Below are 22,315 nucleotides of genomic sequence, written 5' to 3' on the forward strand. Positions count from 1 at the left end.
CTTTTTTTTTTGAAAATATGTATTTAAAAAGGATAACTATTCAGTAATATTTTCCTCATTTCTGTCCTTACATCATCTTATTTTATTGTCACAAATCTGATCCAAAGCCCTGCCTCTACCCTGGGCGACCTCATCTAAAGATGATTTCCTTAAAATTGATCTTTCTTTGTCAAATATAATAAAAACAGCCATAGCAGTGTTGAATAAGTCAACTTTAAGGTTCACCACATTCCAGTCTATCTTTTAGGTCTCATCATTTTTGTGAGCTCGAGTGTGATGGACAGAAAAAACAAATCTGGAACATACATGTCCCATCTCTGGCTGCTGGGGAACGCCTCTCTTACATGTTGAACCCATTTGTGGAAAGACATCGGCTTTTTTTAATTACTTCCTTTCTTCTGGCTAGAGTATTTTTTTCATTTTGTGTTTTTTTTTTACTGCACATTACTCACTTGAGACTTCTTCCCTGTCAGCTTCAAGTACAGTTGTTATCAAAAGAAAGTAAATACATGCTTTTATAAAGAATTATTTCTCTGTTACGCTGTGATAAAGGCTTTCAGCTACTTCATCCTTCATTTCTTCACTCTAAGTAAAAAATTCCTCCCAGCATAGTGTCCTCAAAACCTTTGGACCTCAGAGGCCAAGAGATCAAAGCAGTGAAATCTAAGGACTTGTTTTCAAGGAAACAAGCAATTAGCAGCACGCTAAAAAACCTCTACAGGGAGTTTATACAGGCCCGGGTCCTGCACGGTGCACAGTTCCAAAGTGTTTGCAATGAAGTTTATCCTGTGGAGCTTTGACAACAAGGCAAAGAAAGGAAATGGGAAGGGAAAAAAACTCTGCGAGCAATCACCATTGGATTTAAAACGAAACATTTATATTTGTAGGCATTTCTATGGCATTTATATAACATAATGTACAGTAAGGTACAGTGAGAACATGTAAACTGTAACAAATATGTGTTTTATATACTATAATTACCACAAACTAAAATATACAGCATACTATAATAAAGCTGCCATGCTATTCTATGTGTAGGTACTGTACGCAACCCCCATTTGAGGAGTGTATGGAGGAAATAGGTGTCTATGGTGCTGCTATTACTGAATATGTGTTTGTTTGTTTTTTTGGACCAGGTTCTCCGTTCTTGATCTGTGTCGTGTCCATGACATCAGCACTTGACAGTTATGGAAAAGTTGATAAGTAAGTATAAAAAAGAAATCTTTGGGGAAATGTACTTTACTCCATTAAGGCTCTTTGCAGTTGCATAATAGTGACATCACCTGTGTGCAAGAAATTGCAAACAGAAATTGTTATTTAAAAGCATTTGGTTACCAGTGTGTTGCTCCATGTTTGCATTGCAACATTATTTCCTTTTTGTTCTGAGGGAAAACAATCCAAAGTCTAAATGAAGGAGGTATCCTCAGCTTGGATGCATAATTTACTGTGGGCAGAGAATACTGAAGTTTTCAGCTGGCTTTTCCGTGAAAAACATTCGAAAAACAGAGAAATTCCAGTGCATGTTAAAATGCCTACTACACTAAAATACTTACTTAATTTGATTGAATCACATTGTTGAAACTTTATATTAAGGTCAGATAAAGTTTTACACTTTTTTGTTGTTGTTTTTTTGTATAATTGAACAGCAAGTCACAGAGAACGGTATAAAAGAAAGAAAAAAGATCAAAATTTTCAATTCAAAATTATTGCGAGTTGGTCATCAAAATTCTGATATACCAAACGTGAAATTTTGAGACATTGTGGATGGCAAAAAAAAAAAGTTTGTCCTTTTTAGTGGTGACAAAAAGCATCGTGGGCATGTTAAAATAGAGCCAACCTTTTACTTGTGAACTGTGGATTCCTCTTTAGTAAGGATTACTGTGAGAGACCATGAGTTGTTTACTTATTTAGAGCAAAGTGGCTCTAAAGTCATATTAAAGATACATTTTGGCCTACATATTATGTGTATAAATGCTCTCTTTTTATATGATATACAGTAGTGTTGGTTTCTTGTTGTGGTATTTGTCGTCATCCTGGATCTACTAGAAAACATTGTTATACAATTATACATGAATAGACTACATAAACACTGACTAAAAATCTTTTGGGGTTGGAATGTGATTATCAAATAATCGTCAGTAAAAGCCTTTCAACATTTCTTCCATTGGATAATCTTGTTTTTATCTTCGATCTTTTTGAACACTGTCTCATCTGTTTATTTCAGCTGCTGGCTGTCACTGCAGAACGGAGCCATCTGGGCATTTGTGGCACCGGCTCTTTTTGTGATTGTGGTGAGAAATTTGCAAAGGTTTCCTTTTGTTGTTTTACACGAGTCACAATTTGTCACCTAATTTACAAAAAGTCTGTTTTCTGTTCAAACACGGCTTTGTTTCAGGTAAACATTGGCATTCTGATATCCGTGACCAGGATCATATCTCGAATCAGCGGAGAGAATTACAAGGTTCATGGAGACGCCAATGCAGTCAAGTGAGGGGTTTTTTGTTTATTGTTTTTTTACATAATCAGGCTAATTCTTGTATTATTATCAAATGCTGATATTTGAATAAAAATTCATAACATAACCATATTATCTCTTGGATTGTCTCCAGGCTGACCATAAAGGCAGTAGCTGTGCTTCTGCCTATACTTGGCATTTCCTGGATCTTTGGTGTTCTCGTGGTCAACACACAGTCTTTGCCATTCCTTTATATATTTGCAGTTTTCAACTCATTACAAGTAGGTTCTTTACAATATGATCAATGTTAGATTTTGTAACGCTATTTCTAAAACTATGTATAAATTCTTTTCTCTCCTTTAGGGGTTCTTTGTCTTCTTATTTCACTGTCTTCTCAACTCTGAGGTATAATGCTGAATATGTTTTCACTTCCCCACACACAAACAACTAGAATTTCATATTATGTATATGTTATTAGATAGGGGTGCAACGATATTCGTATCGATATTGAACCGTTCGATACAGTGCTTTCGGTTCGGTACGCATATGTATTGAACAATACAACATTTGTAATTTATTTTATCAACTTTCCTTCTGACGATGCTGTCTGTGTTGAGCGCTCAGTGAATCTGCTTCGACTACTCCGCCTAGGCTGCACTGTCGAGCGCAGATCCACTGAGCGCTCAACACAGACAGCATAGTCAGGAGGAAGAGCGCAGGGTAAGCTAGCGAGACAGAAGTTAAGCTCTCCTTGCAAGATGGACCTCCCCCACCCTCATTCAGATCTGGCGTTTGGAATTATTTTGGTTTTCATGTGACGTATGACCCTGAAGGTAAGCGAGTCATGGACTAAAGTAAAACAGTATGTTGGATGTGCCATGCAATGCTTAATTACATTGGTGTGAACTAGTGTGTTAGCGCAGTTAGCTCGTTAACGTGTTGGCCGTCTAGCCCCATGCACGGGCGATCGGCAGTAGCTCGTTAACGGAGATTTGCTGTGTTGTGGCGTTAAGGTCATTTCAACGAGATTAACCTGAAAGCACTAGTGGGAACACAACGAATATGACTGCACATTTACGCCGACATCATCCTAGTGCAAAGACAAAAACAACAAGCATGCTACTAACTTTAGCCGAGTCATTTAGACAGCTGTTAGCACGTGATTCTCCTTATGCTGCTGAGAATATAGCCCAGAAGAAGCGGATAGTATCGCTTTTATTTTGGAAAGAGACATTTCTCTGTAATAAACTCTCTTTTCCAAAGATGAGTGATTCCTCAATCAGATACAGGGCTTGCAAAATCGCTAGCCCGATGTCCCGGAGCTAGCGATCTTTCCAGTCGGGCTACAAAAATCTCTCTGCCCTGCCCATCGGGCTATTGTAGGAAAAATATATGTCAATGCTTTTGCATTCTTTCAGAAATGTAGCTGGGTAATTATGTCATTGGCATCGGTGAGCCACTGTCAATATGTGACATATTGAAATCGTGTTTGAATTTGCGCTTGTTTTTTTGCTTTCACTTTGCAATGACAGCACTGATCTGTGAGTGATGATAATTTGTGCACCAATTCCTCTGACATCGTCTTATTAATCGTTAGCTTACTATGCAAACATGACAAGTGAAATCTCCCGCAGCAAGCTTAAACATGTGAGAGGTTGATCGCGCAGAGAATCGCTGAGCTTATGTGAGTCCTGTGTAAAAGTAGCAGTATATATATTTTAGTTCTGCTGAGCCAAATAAGACAGGTCGGGGTGAAGAAGTGACAGCCAAAGAAAAGCTTACCACAAAACGGAGAAGTTATGACAAATGAGACTATAAGGCAAAAAGAAAGTGCAGCTTTATGGTTTCATGGACAAAAGAATTTCTGTGGCTGCAATATGACGAGCTAAATAACCAGGGCTGCACATAAGTGGTCCGCAGGTGCGCATTCGCTGTCAAAATAAAAAACGCGCACAAGGGTTAGGGTTAAATTTAAAAACTGTACTTTTGAGTTAAAATATATATTTATAATTTTAATAAATGACAAATTAAAAAGGCATGAACATTTTTTGTATCGAAAAAATATCGAACCGTGACACCAAAGTATCGAACCGAACCGAACCGTGAATTTTGTGTATCGTTGCACCCCTATTATTAGATATTTAGTCTAAATAGCAAGAAGGGGGACAAAGTTCTCTGCTGTAACAACTTCTAACTTGTGATGAATGTACAGCATACTTTGCCTCATATTTCTCAGTGTTTGTGATGGATTTACTTCTTACTGTAGGTCAGAGCTGCTTTCAAACACAAAACCAAGGTCTGGTCTCTTACCAGCAGCTCCATCCGAAACATTAATGTGAAGCCCTTCAACTCTGACATAGTGAGTCCTGATCATGGGGGAAAAAGAACAGATAAAGCAAAAATGGCTGCTTGAGTCTGACTTTCTCTCTGTTTTTGTTGTTTTATAGATGAATGGACACAAGGAGGGTGTAACTCCCACCAAGATGAACACATGGGACAAGAGCACCAACTCAGCCAACCGCATTGACCTCTCTGCCGTGTAGAACCCCACATCACTATTTCCGCCTGTGGTGGGAGAGCAGTCTGAAGCCCCCAGAGTGTCCTCCCACGTTATTATGTAATGAATTGGACAGTGGTCTGCTTAAGTTAAAAATGTCCCCAAAAGAGGTGTTTTGTAGCTACGCGATAGCTTCATCTTTAAAGACAAACAGATTCTTAGGACTGTGCCTTACTATCCACTCAAAATAACATGCCGCGTTCCCAAAAAGAAAACCAGAAGGAGAAAGAAGGATCTGTGAAGTTATTAGAAAGATCCATGAGCGTAGCTCGAGGCCTGATGATGAAACTCTGTAGTGTAGCATGTCAGCTTGTCTACCTGCATACTGTACTGTAGATAGGGGAGCTAGGGTTAGATGGCACAGCTTTTATGTATGTTTAGTACATATGTAGAATGAAAAAAGGAAGTTATTTTTGATGCCAAGGGTGTACTTACTGTTCGCACTCAAAGAGTAACATTTATTAATATTTTTTATGACAAGAAAGAAAGAAATAATTGAAAATATTAACTTTATCTCTGGGCATCGAATGTTGTTTTCAAAAATTTCAGAATCTCTGTTGGTTGTACTTATTTTTTCTACAACTCCACAAAGTTATCTCCACCTACTAGCTAGCTAGCATAGCTTAGCACAAAAAACGGGAAGCTAGCTAGCTTGGACAAAGGAGACGAAATTCACCTACCAGACACCACTAATGAGGCTCATTTGTTAAATATGTACAAAAACAGATGTAAAAATAACAAGCTGTACCTTTACAGTCATGTGCCAGATTTAGCAGCATCCGTCTTTCTGACGAATCTGTGCTCTGCCAGACTAGTTTGCTGCTGTTTAGCTGTAGACTCAAGAGCAGTGGTGTCTAATCTTTTTATGTAACTCTTGGCAAGAAAGCAAACGAGCTTATCTTCCAAAATGTCAACCTGTTTATTTGAATCACAGGGACGTGCTTATCATAGCCTAAGCTGTCTCACATGATAAAATAGTGCAATTACATCCAATGAAACGCAGTAATAGGCTAAGTATTTTCAAGATATAGCTGAGTAAAAAACAAAACCATGCCATCGGATAGAAAAAGACCAAGGAAAGTTTCTGTTTTCCTTTAACTTAGTGTTATATTTATGTTTTAAAAACTATGACAAAGTGGTTTGACCAACAGGCAACAGAATTCATCATCATAAGGGACACATTGTAAATTTTATCTAGGTGAAACCTTTTTTATATTCACATGATAAACACAGTTTTAATTCAGTTCTGGTGATGGCACAACACAATAACGGCATAATAACCATGGATGATGTAAAAGTGGATTAGAATCTTATAACGTATTTATTTATTTTGTGAATCTGAATTTATCTTTATCTTGTCTTCTGCAAAGTGTCACAGCTCAACAATCAGTATGTTCTTATGTTAAATTTGTGTGTCTGTTACTGTTTAAAATGAATAAAATGAATTGACTGGCACAGTTGCAGTACCTCACATCTTAGTAAGCTGCCATATATTATTTTTTTCATGGAATAATGAAGACTAGTTGTGTATCGAACACCGTTCTGTGAAGTTTTGATTTCGTGTTTAGCCTCGTCTGTTGCTATTTCTTCTATAACAGAGGGACTGGATAAGGTTATTGCTTTTTTTTCTTACTATACTGTGAGAATTAGGGGAGATCACATTATTTAAAACATCATCGATCTTACACTGAGACATCAATAAGTTTCCTAGAATAGGATTTACTGTAAGTCACAGATTTAAAATGAAATATTTCAGTACTCCCAAGCATGTTTGTGATCTTTGATGTTTGTTGTCTTACGGTACTATGGTTTGAGCTTTCGGTTATCTTTATTAAAAACCTTTTAGTATAAGAAATCAGTGTGTACTTAAATAAATGATTTTCAGCATTATAAAAACATTTATATGACTTATGGGACAGTTTTGGTGGATACAAGTGTGCGCACCTGTTATTTACACTCTTATAAAATTCATTTTTGGCAAGAATGATTTTCTGTCAGACAAAAACTGCATTTCACAAAAGTACAAGAAAAACTGCTAAACACTATTGCTTTTTTAAATGTATTAAAGAGTGACTGAAGATACATACTTGATTTGATTACATCACATTGCTGAAACCTTATTTTAAGTTCAGATAAAGATACATGTTGATTTAAATTTCACTGAACTAACACTGAACCTTGCTATGACCAAATCCTGTTTAAATTCAAGAAATTGGTTGTTGTTTTTTTGCTATTGCTTTGTGTGGCCATAGAGAAAATATTAGCAGAGAAACTCTTCATTTGAATGCGTGATGGCCATTTACCATTTGTTAACAACTGAACTGCTAATTACAGAGCTTAAAGAGCTTAACCCCCTGTGGGCACTGGGCCGTGGGGTTGGGTTTAATCGCGGGAGGCCAAGAGCCTTTGTGATAATGAATGCATATTAGTTGGGGGAGGAAAGATTGAGTTTATCTCACTAAGTGAGGTTAAATGCAGTGGATTTTATTGTAACAGAATGCTATTCATGTCTCTACTATAGTAGTCCTCCACAGCATAACATTAGTATTTGGTTTTTATTTTCTGTAATTAAAAATACAGTAATGAAGAACTGTGTTGAAGCTTGTTTCTTCAACTGAAAAAAAAGTTTCTCAGTGTTAAGTTGACATGTTATTATTCAACCTAATTTCTACGTTTTTAATGATTAAGTATCTGCGTGAGTTTTTAAAAGTTATTTCCCCAGACGTTTTCGCCAGTAAGTAAAAAAAAAAGTATGTGATACCAAACTTTTAAATTTTAAGATAATACAGTAGCCCCAAACCCTGAAACAAGCTACCAATGCGAAGTGGCGGACTTTACGAGTTGTCCCTGAAGGCGACACCATGAAACAGCTGCCTGCCTGTTTGCGCATGCTCACCAAAAGACGTGAATAACCCCTGGGTAGATGGGTAGAAAGGTGAGGAGGAATACAACAAAGTTTAAACATAGTCGTGTGGACACTAACTGTGTTGACGAGCGGTCATTTGAACGTTTACCGGTTCTAGCAAAGCGACATGGACTAGTTAACCTCGTTAAATAAGCACAGTGTGCTGCTAATATTTTGTTTACATACTGTTTACGACGAGGTTATTTCAACTTTTTTTGCTTGTCGAAACTTTTTTATGTTTTTTTATCGACATTTGCTATGAACACAAAGCTTGCTTCGTGCCATGACGGTGTTTTTCATCAGTGGTATGGGATTTGCTAGCAGGAGAAAACTGCCGTGGGACCGCGCGTTTGTTTCATTTGGAAAATCAACCACTTAAACACTATCGGATATTTTAACACATTTTTGTAATATCCATGGAGTCTATTGGGAAGTTTGAGTTCAGCAGGAAAGACCTGATTGGTCATGGCGCATTTGCAGTTGTGTTCAAAGGCAGACATAAAGAGGTAACTTTCATATCTGATGTTAATTTTGATTTATGCGGATCTCTGGAGATGAATAGGTTGTGTTGTTGTGTTTATGTACTCCCTTTGTTTACCTTCCAAGAAACGTGATTGGGAAGTTGCCGTGAAGTGCATAAACAAGAAAAACCTTGGCAAGTCTCAGTGTTTGCTTGCCAAAGAAATCAAAATATTAAAGGTATGTATTTATTTAAGATGGTGCTGTGGCATGTCTCCAAGAATACCTTTGACAAATATGTTTTTTCCCCACACCTCTGCTAGGAGCTGAAACATGAGAACATTGTTCGACTACTTGACTATCAGGTAAGGTTGCTCCCCCCATCCTCTTCTTCACAGCACATGCACAACAAAACACACAGACATGCTGTACTGTTGACTTTGCTGCCACATGATGCAAATGTTGCTGTAACACTGGCAACCAGTTACACAGCCAAGCCCAGAGCTTGATCTGAAAGTTTTAAGGTTCCTCCATCACAAATAAATTATTATATAAAATGCATAAAAGTAACCGCGTGATTGATGTTCACTTGTGATGTATAGCGCTAAATTTTGGATTTGCTTCTGGGGCTAACTGCTAGAACCCAAAAGGCTTTTAGCTTAGCAGATGACTCTAGCAGAGAACATTAATTTACCTGAGTGTGCGCTTTCCTCTTCTCAACTTACTGACACTGATAGCCAGGCAGGCAGACATGGGTGAGGTGATCTATTTCTGACAGATGGCAGACTGCAGCCAGTGAGACAATGGCTTATAAAACACACAACCTGAGAAACACCCACACACAAGAAAAATGACTGCAGGTTACACGGGGAGATTTCAGGGGTGATGGCAGAAGCTTACGCAGGCATTAATGTGTGTAATTTACCTGGCATCTGTGCAATCTAAACCCCTGGTATCTGTTATAACCAGACACATTACACCACCACTAGCTTTATTATGGCTCTTCTCTGTGGTTGTTGTTGGTAATGGTGGTTTTATATATATATATATATATATATATATATATATATATATATATATATATATATATATATTATATATATATATATATATATATATATATAAATCATTTTAATCCTGTATTTTTCCTATAGTGTAATGAGGTTTTAAAACTGAAAACCACATTGCACCATAATAGCCTTGAGGTATTTTATGCAATAGTGCAAGTGCGAGTGGTAAACAGTTCTAAGGTTTCAGTACGGCACACAGAGAGCTCATCAGCTTTAACCTGGTGTAATAAAAGCAAGACGCAACTTGATTTCCCACTTGTTACTTTCCATTACAGTCAAATGGACCTGGCTTGCTGAACATCTCTCGCTCCACTTCATATTACCTCGTTAGCTTTTTCAGTGGTATTGACAGGATCGGGTTTCCCTGCATCAAAGATGAGTTTCTAGAAGCTGCTGCTGATGGGCCAAAAGAGTCTTACAAATCAGCTGATGTAACTCATTGTGGCCTGAACTTCTAATCCAATGTTTACAATGCCAGTGTTGTATTTAAGCAGTTTAAATATTTGTGACTTTACTGACTCAAACTTCAGCTCTGTTTTTTTTTTTAGCTATCATGTAGCCAGTGCTTAATAATACTGCATGTAGCTTCATTGTGAATGATTTGCATATTATCTGCTTGTATTAACAGGAGACTGGGGGATGCGTGTATCTTGTTATGGAGGTGAGTTGTGTTTGAAATGCTAATGGTTGGTCTTGTTTTCATGGGAAAATGCAAATCTCATCCTCTACTTGGGCAGCATTGTCAGCCGAGCTGACGCTTGTCTTTCTTGTCTTTTCAGTATTGCAATGGAGGTGACCTGGCAGAGTATCTTCATTGTAAGTTTGCTGCAAAACAAATGGCTTAAAGCTCAGAATCTGTGCTGCACAGTTTTTGCAAAAGCACAAAAGAAAAACAGGACATTCACACCTTATCTTTCCATTGCATTGGGGTGCTTGTTAACATGTCGTACTGGTCTGGCTTTTAAGGGGCTTAGCTCAGCTTTTTTGTAGTGTTTTGAGGGACTAATAGGATTCTAACAGGGCAGTGTGACCTAAGAAGTCAGGTTTAAAGTTCATTCTGTGAATTATCATGAATACTACCAAGTACTTAACCTAGATAAAAACCTGTTGACCTAAAGTTTCTCTCCAGTGTTTGCCTACAGCGTGAAAAAACAGAGCAAAATGAGCAGCCTAAAAATAAACCCCCACCTTTTTTCTTTTTTTTTTTTACAGTACAACATTAAATAAAACTTCTCTCACTTGGAAATTCCCCTACTTCAAGTTTTAAGCCGTGTTTCAAATAATGATGACACATGGAGTTAATTTTTCCTGGGGCTAGGTTTGCCCCGCTGGTGTGGAGTGTCGGTCTAATACGGCCCCAGTGCCAGCGGTCCTTAAAGGCTAGAGCTGCCAATTCTGTGTCTCTACCAAGGAGACACATACAGCTATTTGCAGCGCAGCACTCGGGCACATTTGGCAACGTTCTCGCTGCTCCCACATGACCTCACCCATCTGTCACTCCCTTATGCTCTGTCCTCTGGTGGAAAACAAGACGGCTATGGGGTGCTGATGCACTGCGAGGGAGGGGGGTGTTTGGTGCAGCAGTAGGTGGTGGTGGTGGAATTTGTGGGGGGAGCTAGTGTGTCAGACAGCCTTGACTTTAATTTCTAATTGAGGCATTATGAATAAAATCTTCCTCCGTGAGGCATAGCAGCATTGACGCTGACACGTTACACCATAAATAAGTTACGGTGAACATGTGATAGCAAACAAAGTATATATTTATATCGCAGTCCTTACAGTATGTACATGTCAGATATTCCTCCAGATATCTGCTGGTAGCTGCAGCATTTCTATGCTTGGCTTTGCTTTCCTAGTGTATTTTCATATTTTGAGCTTTCTTTTAAAAAAAAAAAAAAAAAAAGTCTCACATAAGTAAGCTAATGCCTTTTCTTTTTATCCAGCATAATAAATCTTCCATCAGGCTGAATTTCTTTTTCCCTTTCTGTATCGACAGCTAAAGGCACTCTGAGTGAAGACACCATCCATGTATTCCTGCAGCAGATATCACGGGCCATGAAGGTCCTACATAGCAAAGGCATCGTCCACAGAGACCTCAAACCCCAGAACATTTTGCTCTGCCATCCAGAGGGGCGCAGGTCCAGTTCCATCAATACCACCTTTAAGTTAGGTAATGACTTACACCAGCATTGCATTAGATGGTCTAAATGTAAAATAAAAATGTGTTCATATAGATTTAAAAGGAAAACACTGCCACCTGTTTCTCTCACCCTCCAGCTGACTTTGGGTTTGCGCGTCATCTCCAGACAAACACCATGGCAGCCACGCTGTGTGGCTCTCCCATGTATATGGTAAGCATTAAAGTAGTTCACTCTGGTATCCTGTGCCAAGCAGGTGTGATGGAACCGTGCCTCTAAGCTGTTTTGGGGTGTTTTTTCGGCCACAGGCTCCCGAGGTCATCATGTCCAGGAACTATAATGCCAAAGCTGATCTGTGGAGCATCGGTACCATCGTGTACCAGTCTCTGACTGGAAAAGCACCATTTTATGTGAGTAGCACTTAAAAAAAAAAAAAACGAAAAAAAAACCATGTGAACCAATACTAACAAAGACTTGCTAAGGTCCCTTGCATAATCACAAGCAGTCATGCAATTGTTTTGCCTCAGTTCACACAAAGGACAAACTAACTGATGTCAAAGTGTAACATGATGCATCTTGTTCATAACATTAAAAATGGAAAAACATGATTCGCGACACTGCCTGCTGGGTGATACTTTTCCACATCTTCTGTGTTGTTAGCTGGAAAACGTTGGAGCGCCTTGTTAGAAATGAGCCTTGTTTACCTAAGATGGGATGATGAGAGAGGCAGCTGGAAATTACTGTGAGCCATTTCTGTGAACCCAGAGTAAATGCTGTTTCACAACCCCAGCTATTACTTTCCCCTCTTCACGTGTCTGCTCAGATGCCACTGTTGCACTGCTATTTGCAAGCTGCCTCAGCTGTGATTCACACATATATAGACACATGCCAATAGTTTTACCTCCTCATTAGTTGAGTATTTTGTGCTAAAGTTGCCCCTTCTGTCCCTGTGTAGACAGAAAAACATTGTGTTTGGCCCTTTTGTCCGTTACATCTCTTGAGGTTATTTATATTGCAGTTTATTTCCTCTAGCAATGAGAGGGAAGGTTGCCTTTTATTTCTGCCTGGCAGGTCAGTGAGTTAAGTCCAAAGGTTAGCGAAAGGTGAGGCGCTGCTGCTGATGTCTCTGAGAGTGATGTTTATTTGGTTTAGCTGGCAAGCATTCATTACACTTTCGCCTTTCTGGAAACCTGATTGTGTTTATGCTTGGGCTATATGGACCATTACACAACAGTTCATTCAGTTCAAATGCTTTTATATAGTGACAAATAACGACAACAGTCACCTGAAGGTGCTTTATTTTATAAGACAAAGACCTCACAGTATTAGAAAGAAAAACCACAACAATCAGACAATCCTTTATCAGCAACTGCTTGGTGACAGTGGGAAGAAAGAACTCCATTATGATGTCAAGAGTCCTCCAGCAGACCTAGGCTTGGGTTATGGGGTGAGGGGATGGAGAAGAGAAAAAAGCAGTGGAGAGAGATCAAAATTTACATTCGTAAAGCTTTAGGCCAGAAGATCGGTTATTCAAATGCTTGTTTGTAAAGTCCAGACTCATTCATTTGCATTGTTATAGTCTGTGGGTGGTCATCTCCAAGTCTTACTCTCGTCTCTGTGTCTTTTGTATACAGGCCAGCACACCACATGAGCTTCGTCTCTTCTATGAAAGTAACAGGAACCTGTTCCCCAAGTGAGTACGAACAGCTTTCACCCAAGCACTCCAGCCCCGAACATTTTTAGACATTACCCTGCAGGTATATATTTCTAGCACCAATGCAAAACATTACAAAACTTAATTGTTTCCCCAAATGGAAAAAAAGACTGAGTTGAAAACATTTAAAGATGAGCCTGGAACAAAGCAACATGCATAACAAACAGAGGAAGACGGTAGAAAAAAGCGACATAAACTGGCATTACTAAGAAATCTACCCTGGATGCTGATAGTGTGAATGATGTTTGATGTATATTTGGACACATGCACACACATATATAATTAGCTCTGAGTAAATAAGTCGCACAACACTTCTAAGAATAGTGCTGTTGTGGAAGAACCCATCCGGACACCTGACGGGAACGATCATCAACAACATTCTCCATCAGCAACTCTCACACAATTCATATTTTAGAGTTACAAACAACAGTGTGGAAATATAGAGAAATCCTTCTTCCTGTGAAGGATTTAATTCTCTATAAACAATTCTGCCTCGGCTTTGTTATCAGTGATTACAGAGGCCTTTGCAGCTAGGCCTCGTGGCTATTTGCAGTCGTTTTGAACACAGCTTCTCTGATGTTCAGAATTTGGACTTGGAAAGTGTTCAGAGGGACTTATGGATTGTTTGCCCACTGCTTTCATGGTGTACTTTGCCTGCCTGTGTGTGGCTTGGAGCCATGCTTATCTTTTTCAGTGATTAAGCCGGGAGATGAGAAAGGCTCTGCCTGTGTGTGTGTGTGTGTGTGTGTGTGTGTGTGTGTGTGTGTGTGTGTGTGTGTGTGAGGGAATAGTTTGTAGTTTTCCTTTGGCTCTATATATATCCTGCCCTAAAGTGCCAGCTACTGGTCTGTATGGCTATTGCTTTCCATACTACCCACATACTGTAGGTCAGCACTTACACATACACTATGGCTGACTGCCTGGAGTGTCATGACACCTCAAGGTCTTGTACTGAAGCCATAAATTAGATTAAGATTTCATATTTTAGAGTTCACGGTATGGAACGTCTGAAGCAGTCTGTTTCTTAAAGCCATAAATATCCACAAAATAACTCAGTGAACAAACTTGAACATGAAGTCAAAATATTAGCATGATCTAAATAAAGGCTATAATACAGTGTAAAAAGCTACATAATAATGGTCCCATACTTTCTCCTCTCCCTACATCTTATTTTGTAATTAAAATGATTAGAATGATTAAATAGTGATAACCTTTAACAATTTGTTCTCCTGGGATTTGTATTATTAGCTGTGTTCTTACACATGCAAGTTTTAATAGAAAGCTGTTGTATTTTGCCAGCATCCCAAAGGAGACCTCTGATAACCTAAAACACCTGCTGTTGGGGCTTCTACAGAGGAATCATAAAGATCGGATCAGCTTTGGTAAGTCTGCCCCTTTTTATTAGTAAAAAACATGATTTAATAATTGAATTCAAATTGTTTTTCTTATGTCTTTATCTTTTCTTTTTCAGAGGAATTTTTTAACCATCCCTTTTTGGAAACAAGCTCATCAACAAAGAAATGTAAGTGTCGCGTTGTTGTGAGGACAGCTTAGTATCAGTGACGCCGTTATAGCTGAGGTCGTAACACAAGTGCTTTACTCTATTTTTTGTCACAGGCTCATCAGTCCCCGTGCACTCCTACCCCAGTTCTGGCTCCGGCAGCTCCTCTAGCAGCTCCTCCACATCTCAGCTGGCCTCGCCTCAAGTATGCACAAAGTTTTCTCATGAAGTGAAGTGACCTGAAACCAATTGGTCATACTGTGAAATCCATAATTAATATTAGTTTTCGTTACATCTGTGTTTTATCTTCACTCTGTCAGCATTCCGATGGAGAGATGCACCAACCTCAGCCCAAGCTGCCTTACACCCCTGTGCAGGACAAGCCTGGTTTCCTGCAGAAAGAAACAGCTAATCAAGATGGTAGATATATCCAATCTCTCACAGAAGATTATGTCTTGGTGCCTGCCCAGTTTCCCAGTAAGACCTCTGAGCATCAGGAGCACATCGGATTTATCAGGATGTTTTAGTGCATTATTTTTTTGACATTAGCACAAAAAGACTGACTGCTCCTGTTGTGCTGCTTTACAGGTGAACATATATGTGAAGTAAAGGTTGGGTCACCCCCAGAAAGTTCCCTTAAAGACCGTGGGTGAGTGTTCCCTTCATGGCCTGAATACTGTATGGGTTCAGTTAAGTTTTATTATTTTATGTAATTTTTAAATGTGTTTGTATAGGAGCTCCCCACTGGCCGAAAGGGGCGCTAGACTCACTGGAAAGACACCCCCACGCTCTCCTATGCTGCGCTCTCCCCCCAAGCCTGTTAGGTAAGAGAAAGCCAGACTGTCAGAAAGCCAATTTTAGAGTTCAGCTCGTGGAGGATAAAAGAGGTCCGATATGGATAATTAAATTGAACGTGCAGCTAGATCAAACAGTATTTATATTCACGGTATATAGAACATGTTATAGAGCTAAAATTAAACCACATCCCACTTTTAAAGACAGTAGAAGGCAACCTGGCTAGATGGAAATCTTTACCCATATCACTCATGGGAAGGGTCGCCGCTATAAAAATGATGGTCTTGCCAAAAATAAACTATTTATTTTCAATGATCCCAAATAAGCCATCACAAGATTGGTTCAGATCTCTAGACTCGTATATTTCTAAATTCCTTTGGAAAGATAAACCCCCACGTATCAGCTTAAAAACACTACAAAGGACCAAGGATAAAGGAGGATTAGATCTGCCTAACTTTAATCACTATTTTTTAGCCCACAGGCTTCAGTTCATCTCTAGATGGTTTAAACACACCCTCTTAGATGAACCTTGGATAGATGTAGAACAGGCACTATGTAATAACCTAGAAATTTCAGACCTACCATTTATCAGCTCAAACATCAAACGACATGAATGCTTTAAAAGCATCAACATCAGCTCTTCTCTGACAGCATGGTGGGAGTTTCTAAAAATGACAGAGTCTTCATTAATCCCATGCAAACGTACACCTATCTGGAACAATACGGACATATTACAAAACAATAATATGATAAACTTTCCAGATTGGAGTTGCAAAGGAATTAAATACTTGGAACATATGTTGGAAGGAACAGACTTTATTTCGTTTGACAGACTAGTTCCACTGCTGTTTATAACTGCTTTATAAAATCAGCTGCCCACTCTTCTGTGTTTCCCCTTTTAACCACGCAGCAAACCAGCTGAAACACTTGGCAGTAACTTCAGCCCGTCTGTTCCCATTCCCGTCCCAACTCAGATCCAAAACTACCAGCGTATGCAGTGTGTCGGCTCTCATGGCTCCACCAGGCATGTCCATCCATCTTATCTGTGCACCAACCCCACCTCAGAGTCTTACTCTTATGCGTTCTCTGTTTCCTTTGTCTAACAATGTCTCATCTCATTCAGGGTCACGTTATACTGTCCCAGCAGCCCCAGCAGCAGTGAAAGCCCACCACAGTATGAAGAATGTGGATCTCCCAGTCCAGTCTTTACCTTCAACTCTGGAGGGAGCCAACCTAAACAGTCTTCCCCGCCAGGTAACTAGATCAGTTGGCTTCTGTATTACCTATGAAGGCATTCATCTGTATGTGTCATACACAAATACATAATTTTAAATTGATCCCAGTCAACTTTCATATACACAGTTGACTGGACATTGGAAATGCACACAGAAGAAGGTTAAAAAAATAGTTAATTATTATCAGAGACCGATGTTTATGTGGCCTTTTTTTAATGTCTGAAAGGGGCTTTTGTTAAGCAGACCTATTCCACTGTAACCTTCCAACAGCAATACACACACTCTCAATTTCACCATCTCACACAAACATTTTTTTTGTGGATTTTTAAATTTGTTTTGAGGTAAACTGTCAGTATTTTATTTTCTCTGTAGCTCCTTTTGCTCTCACTCATCTGTGTTTTTTATTCTAAACTCCTACAGTCAACGAATGTGTTTACAAATATCATGTGCTCCTTAAAACAGTTGTTTTATATATATAATTTTCTGTTCTCCAGTGGGAACAAGCCCAAAGACATCAGAGCAGACTCTCCCACTCAGCACAAGAACTGGGCTCCTCGTTGCTTCTCCTGACATGCAGGACAGGCCCAAGGTCAGCTTCAACATGCCATACAGACACAGTGTTGACTTAATAATAATAAACATTTTATAGTTAATATTAAGTCATCCACTCTACTCTGCCATTCTGTCTGTGACATTAGAAATTGTTTTGCAATGCACACACTGCAAAAACCGGGGTGATTTCCTTCCACATCTCTTTAAAACAGCAAATTTTTACACTTCCTATGGTGTCAGCGGATAATAGAAGATATAAATGGGCACAGAGGGAAGGATGTTTCAACAGTTCAATTTCCTTTTCAGCAGCAGGTTCAGCCAAGAATGCCAAACAGAACCAGGACAGTCCCAAACCTGCAATCCCTTGGCCCCACTTCCCAGGCCAACCTCAGCCGTAAAGCAGCAATTAAAAAGGGCCCTTTTAAAAGGTATGAGCAGTGTAATACTTCCACACTGTTGTTATAAATGGTTGAAATAAATAAAGAAAGAAATGGTTAAATCATTATGAATTTTTGACAATATTTTAGCATTCTGGAAAATTACAAGCTAATATTGCAAGTCTAATTAAGATTATGGGAGCCTGCTACTAAGAGATAACACACAGTCAAACATATGCTGGTTGATTAATTATTAAATGCTCACAAGGGTGTCTGTGGATATATTACATGTGCAGATCAGTGAGCACGGGAAGGTTATCTGACATGCTACTGAAGGCGGCCCTCGGAGCTCCGCTCTTTGAAGAAGGGAAAGACGAGAGCCTCAGCAGTGAGAAAAGCATGGAGATAACAGGTATCAGTGCAACATGCTAAAAGTAAAACCAGTCAAATGACTTCTAAAGGGACAGCGTCTGTTTTCAGTACGAACGAGTCCATTCATAAAACCACTGACTTAAAGTGATGCAGAAGAAGGTTTTACAAAATCACCGCACATGTAGGGGAAGGTGACACATGTTTGGTACATGCAGTAGGCACAAAGAGACCTTTGTGAAGTATCTAATTTAGTCACCATGACCACTGCATTACTTTACTTCAGTTCATCTAGGCTACCTTACCAATGGGGTAGCAGCCATCTGACTCTTCTTACTTGTTCCTACAGCACCCCCTGCTGGCTGTCATGGAGTTTTCCAGTGCTCAGACAGCCCAGTTCCTGTGATTTTCTCTATGGGCTCTCCAACCAGTGGAAACTCTCCTCCTGATACCATGTTAATGAGGAGGTTCTCAGGTAGGTGTCCTGACTTCCCTCACTACTAACTTTCTACTGAGGGCTTTTATTTTGAACTGTCATTTTAGTTTTGCTTATAGGAAAGTTTAAATAAGTCTCTTAATTTCAGCATGCTTACGATATAACCGCTTAATCTGATTATAATGTGCTGCTTTTTGAGTTTGGATGTCACTGAGACTCTTAACTTTAAAAGAAAATTGTTGTGATTAACCAAGGAAAACTAATATTTCAGGTCATTTTCCATTTGTTAAGTGTTTATATTTTCCATCTTTTTTTTTAAAGCTACAACGTGTTATCAGTTAAATCCATTTACATATTCATGAATTATGTATCAGCTGTATGTGGTTAAGCTAACTTTGCCTTTTGTTTTTAAATACAGACACTCCCAGCTACTTAAACTCAGGTTGGCATCTTCAACGAAGAAACCGTAGGCACAGTGACACTGAAACAATGAATGTTATTCCACCCAGCGGCCTGATTTTTCATCCTCCAGAGCTCCCTGAAGACACATTAATGGAGGTACAGTCAAATGCCGATAGTGGTGAATACTCCAGGATCGTCAGTAATTTACATTTGCGGGTTCCACATGAAAGGTTTCCACATTGAGAATATTTTATGTGCTCTTTTCACAGGAGGCTCACACCGATGCTCTGACTGACTTGCGCTTCACTTTGGCTTTCGTCCAGTGTGTCATGGAACTGGCTTCCTCTAAGGACCCAGGGCTCGAGCCCATCAGCAGTCCCGACGTTTCCTTCCTGGATCAGAGCTTGGTGGCTGATCAGATCAGCCTTCTAAGTAGAGAATGGAGGTAAGAGGCATTACAGTTTCTCCACACGTGGAGTAGCTCTCTTTGTTTAATAAAAAAAGAAAATCTTAAAACTTCTATGTAATGTTCCAGCTATGCAGAGCAATTGGTGCTGTACATGAAGGCTGAAGAGTTTCTGTCATCAGCTCTGCGCAGCGCTAAAGAAAATGTCAAGAAAGGCGAGCTGTTTCCATCTGCTACAGTCAAACAAGGTGAGACCAACATTCCCTTCTGTAGATTTGTAAGGTAAAGGTAAACGTTCATAGTGTGAATTTCTTCAGAAATGGTGCTACCAATAGAATAGCTTGACTTAATTTAAAAGGAACTTGAACTATGATCCAGAACCTCCCATAATTTAAATCACATGACCATGTAGGTCAAAGTGTTTCAACATTATTTTACATATTTGGTTCAAAGCTCCAGACTGTGACTGTCTTTGTTACACAGTTAAAACCAGTTCTCTGCTTGCAGACTGCGCAAACTTAGGTGATTACCATAAAGAGTATGTAAGATGGACTTATCTTTAAGTCTGAAAAGTAAAGCCTTACACTGGCATGCTCTTTAAGGCCACCAGGGGGCAATCCCTATGATTTCAAAAGGGCTTCCGCTCCTATAGACATCGGCAACCAAATTGCCTTCTTTCCTGACATCTGTAAACACTTTAATCGTGGGTTTATACCCAGAGTCACTTCTCATGGGTCGTCCCGAGTAAAACGTTAAGTCCATTTTGTGAATTTTTATCGTTCTAAGTTTCAGGAATGATTGTTATGCAGGGTATGTAGAGAAGATGCTGGCCTATGACTCTGCAGATTCGCATTCAGATCCACCCCTCATTTGTCACATCCAGTAACAAAAACCACCATGTGACATTGAAAACGCCCATTCTGACCCTTTAAAATTAGATTTCACAAAATAGTGGGCGACGTCATGGAGGCTACATCCATCTTTTATATCGTCTGTGGTGTTTACTCAGGATGCCCTATATTTGTGGCTACCACTGAAAAAGTAAACCTGACTGAATATTCCTGCCTCACTGTCATTTTCTCTGCTCTCACGGGTTTCTGTATTTACTGCTGCCACACACACATACAAGCTAAAAGGAGAATAGAAACGGTGTCTAAAACTGAGATGAAAGAATGCACGTTGGCTGCAAAGTGCACCAAAATCTGTCAGTCAGGAAGACATTATAAGAAACTGAAGTCATTCTTGAAACTCCTGTTGTAGGAGCACAACCACTTAGGCAGAAATATTGTGTGTATCTGTGTGTATTTATTAACAGTTAATGAAAGTAAAAATGTTCCTGTATTAATTCGTTTTTTGGGTTGTTTTTTTTTGCAGTAATCAGAAAGCTGAATGAATTGTACAAGAACTGTGTGACCTACTGTCGCTCCCTCAGCGATCAGCTGCAGACCTTCTTGCTTAACAAGCAGAAACTTATGGACAACTTCAATGCACTCACAGCAGAGAAGCTCATCTACAACCACACTGTGCACATGGTCAGCTCATTTCACAGGAGGATATTGATATTCACTCCAAAATTGACTCTGTCCTGTATATGCTATCAGTCGTTATCTTAGCTCTTTAAATATATGCATGTGTGTCTTGTTTTTTCCCCCCTCCATTCAGGTAAAGTCTGCGGCTTTAGATGAGATGTTCCACCATGGCACCACATCAGTGCAGCGCTACCATAAAGCCCTTGTGCTCATGGAGGGTCTGTCCCGAACCCTCACAGAGCAAGGGGACATTGACGGCATAGAAAAATGTACGTGGAAGCTCTGTGACACACAACCCATTACAGAGAAATTTTAAATGCTAACATTAGTCATTGTATTCATGCATTTGTCAAGTGGTCACTGAGTTGTTCCCTTATCTCTTTAGGTAAGCAATGCATTGAGCAGCGGCTCTCAACTCTGCACACAAAGCAGTATTTATGAGCTCCACGACTGCATCAATAGCAACTGCATTATCTTGCCTCATCCATCTGCCATCACTGTCTGCACTTTGATCTCTCCTAAGGGAAACGACCACTGGAGCATCTGCTCCTCTCATTTCTTCACCCAATCTGTAATTGAAAGGTAAATGCACAGTAAAGGTTCGAAAAGGCTGGAAGTTCTTGAAAAACAGGTTGGGTTATGAATGTTTAAAAGCTATGATCAGGTACATCGTTTTCAGTATTTGTTTTGTTACAAACCGTACGTGTTAGTGTGTTTTGGTGTTTTGCACATAGAATGATGAGCTAAATTAAGAAATGATTGCAAGTGTTTTATACTTGAAGCAAAGATTACTTTGTGGTTTTCTGTGTTCGAAACATTTGAGTTATGTGTCTGGTGAATAATCACCAGCCTGCGGGACTCTGAAGAGTTTGAATGAGATGACCAAATATTGCCAATGTGTAGCAATACTTGTAAACCTGTGCCTGTTTTTTTCTGTCTTTGCATTATAACAGAAGAGTGAATATGAATGTATTGAAAGTATGTTCTAACCTGATACACAATAACTGCCTTACGACTGCCAGTCTTATGGCCATATAGTGTGGAGTGCAATAAGTATTCTTTGACATTTGAATGAGATTTGTTTTACACATGATCCAAAAATCCCTCCCTTGGGTGGGTGATATACTCAGCTATGAGGTACTTCAAGTGACTTTTTTCCCGTGTGTATCTATGCATATTTGGGGTTTTTTCTTGTGTGTGTTATACATTTGGAGATTTGCTGATTTTGAATTTGGAGATGTATGTTTGCATTCAATCCATCTGCAAACCATGCATGGCACTAGGTGATTTTAACTAATTGTTTGAAGTCTGTTTACCAAATGCCTTTTGTATTGTTTTAAGACTGCCTGTCAAATGTTGCCAAGATAAGTTGTTATATGGTGTTTGATCAAAATAAATATTTATTATAAAGTCGC

General features: G+C 39.3%; 2 protein-coding genes across 9 annotated transcripts in view; both read left to right on the forward strand.

Annotated features, from left to right (window-relative positions):
- Positions 1 to 7,094, forward strand: part of adgrd1 (adhesion G protein-coupled receptor D1) — a 41,491-nt gene extending 34,397 nt beyond the window's left edge. For all 5 annotated transcript variants that reach the window (XM_082555914.1, XM_082555915.1, XM_082555918.1 and 2 more), the window contains 7 exons: positions 1,137 to 1,203; positions 2,225 to 2,291; positions 2,396 to 2,487; positions 2,610 to 2,736; positions 2,819 to 2,860; positions 4,722 to 4,814; positions 4,903 to 7,094. In XM_082555914.1, the coding sequence (XP_082412040.1) occupies positions 1,137 to 1,203; positions 2,225 to 2,291; positions 2,396 to 2,487; positions 2,610 to 2,736; positions 2,819 to 2,860; positions 4,722 to 4,814; positions 4,903 to 4,998 (584 nt within the window). In that variant the 3' untranslated portion in view covers positions 4,999 to 7,094. The remainder of the gene's footprint in view (positions 1 to 1,136; positions 1,204 to 2,224; positions 2,292 to 2,395; positions 2,488 to 2,609; positions 2,737 to 2,818; positions 2,861 to 4,721; positions 4,815 to 4,902) is intronic.
- Positions 7,095 to 7,898: 804 nt separating this feature from the next.
- ulk1a (unc-51 like autophagy activating kinase 1a) lies at positions 7,899 to 22,315 on the forward strand. 4 transcript variants are annotated; one of them, XM_082555922.1, is made up of 28 exons: positions 7,899 to 8,423; positions 8,524 to 8,616; positions 8,700 to 8,741; positions 10,075 to 10,107; positions 10,226 to 10,262; positions 11,443 to 11,616; positions 11,724 to 11,797; positions 11,893 to 11,994; positions 13,219 to 13,277; positions 14,598 to 14,680; positions 14,770 to 14,820; positions 14,916 to 15,004; positions 15,120 to 15,276; positions 15,388 to 15,448; positions 15,534 to 15,623; positions 16,505 to 16,618; positions 16,718 to 16,848; positions 17,324 to 17,418; positions 17,688 to 17,809; positions 18,055 to 18,170; positions 18,477 to 18,602; positions 18,982 to 19,005; positions 19,096 to 19,121; positions 19,235 to 19,410; positions 19,501 to 19,619; positions 20,746 to 20,903; positions 21,034 to 21,169; positions 21,286 to 22,315. In XM_082555922.1, exons 1-28 carry the CDS (start codon positions 8,334 to 8,336, stop codon positions 21,339 to 21,341), a joined length of 2,634 nt encoding a protein of 877 aa, XP_082412048.1. In that variant the 5' UTR covers positions 7,899 to 8,333; the 3' UTR covers positions 21,342 to 22,315. The 4 variants fall into 4 exon arrangements, with proteins under 4 accessions (XP_082412048.1, XP_082412045.1, XP_082412046.1 ...); XM_082555919.1 differs by having other exon boundaries at positions 18,982 to 19,121; XM_082555920.1 differs by having other exon boundaries at positions 17,691 to 17,809; positions 18,982 to 19,121.

This window comes from Aulonocara stuartgranti (assembly GCF_965226115.1).
Source record: "Aulonocara stuartgranti genome assembly, chromosome: 12".
NCBI classification, from domain to species: domain Eukaryota; kingdom Metazoa; phylum Chordata; class Actinopteri; order Cichliformes; family Cichlidae; genus Aulonocara; species Aulonocara stuartgranti.

Excerpts from the sequence above, each read along its gene's own strand:
- ulk1a (XM_082555919.1), top strand. The coding sequence starts at position 8,334 with ATGGAGTCTATTGGGAAGTTTGAGTTCAGCAGGAAAGACCTGATTGGT. Across the intron at positions 8,742-10,074 it reads TTCGACTACTTGACTATCAG|GAGACTGGGGGATGCGTGTA; the intron begins GTAAGGTTGCTC and ends TTGTATTAACAG. Across the intron at positions 10,108-10,225 it reads GCGTGTATCTTGTTATGGAG|TATTGCAATGGAGGTGACCT; the intron begins GTGAGTTGTGTT and ends TTGTCTTTTCAG.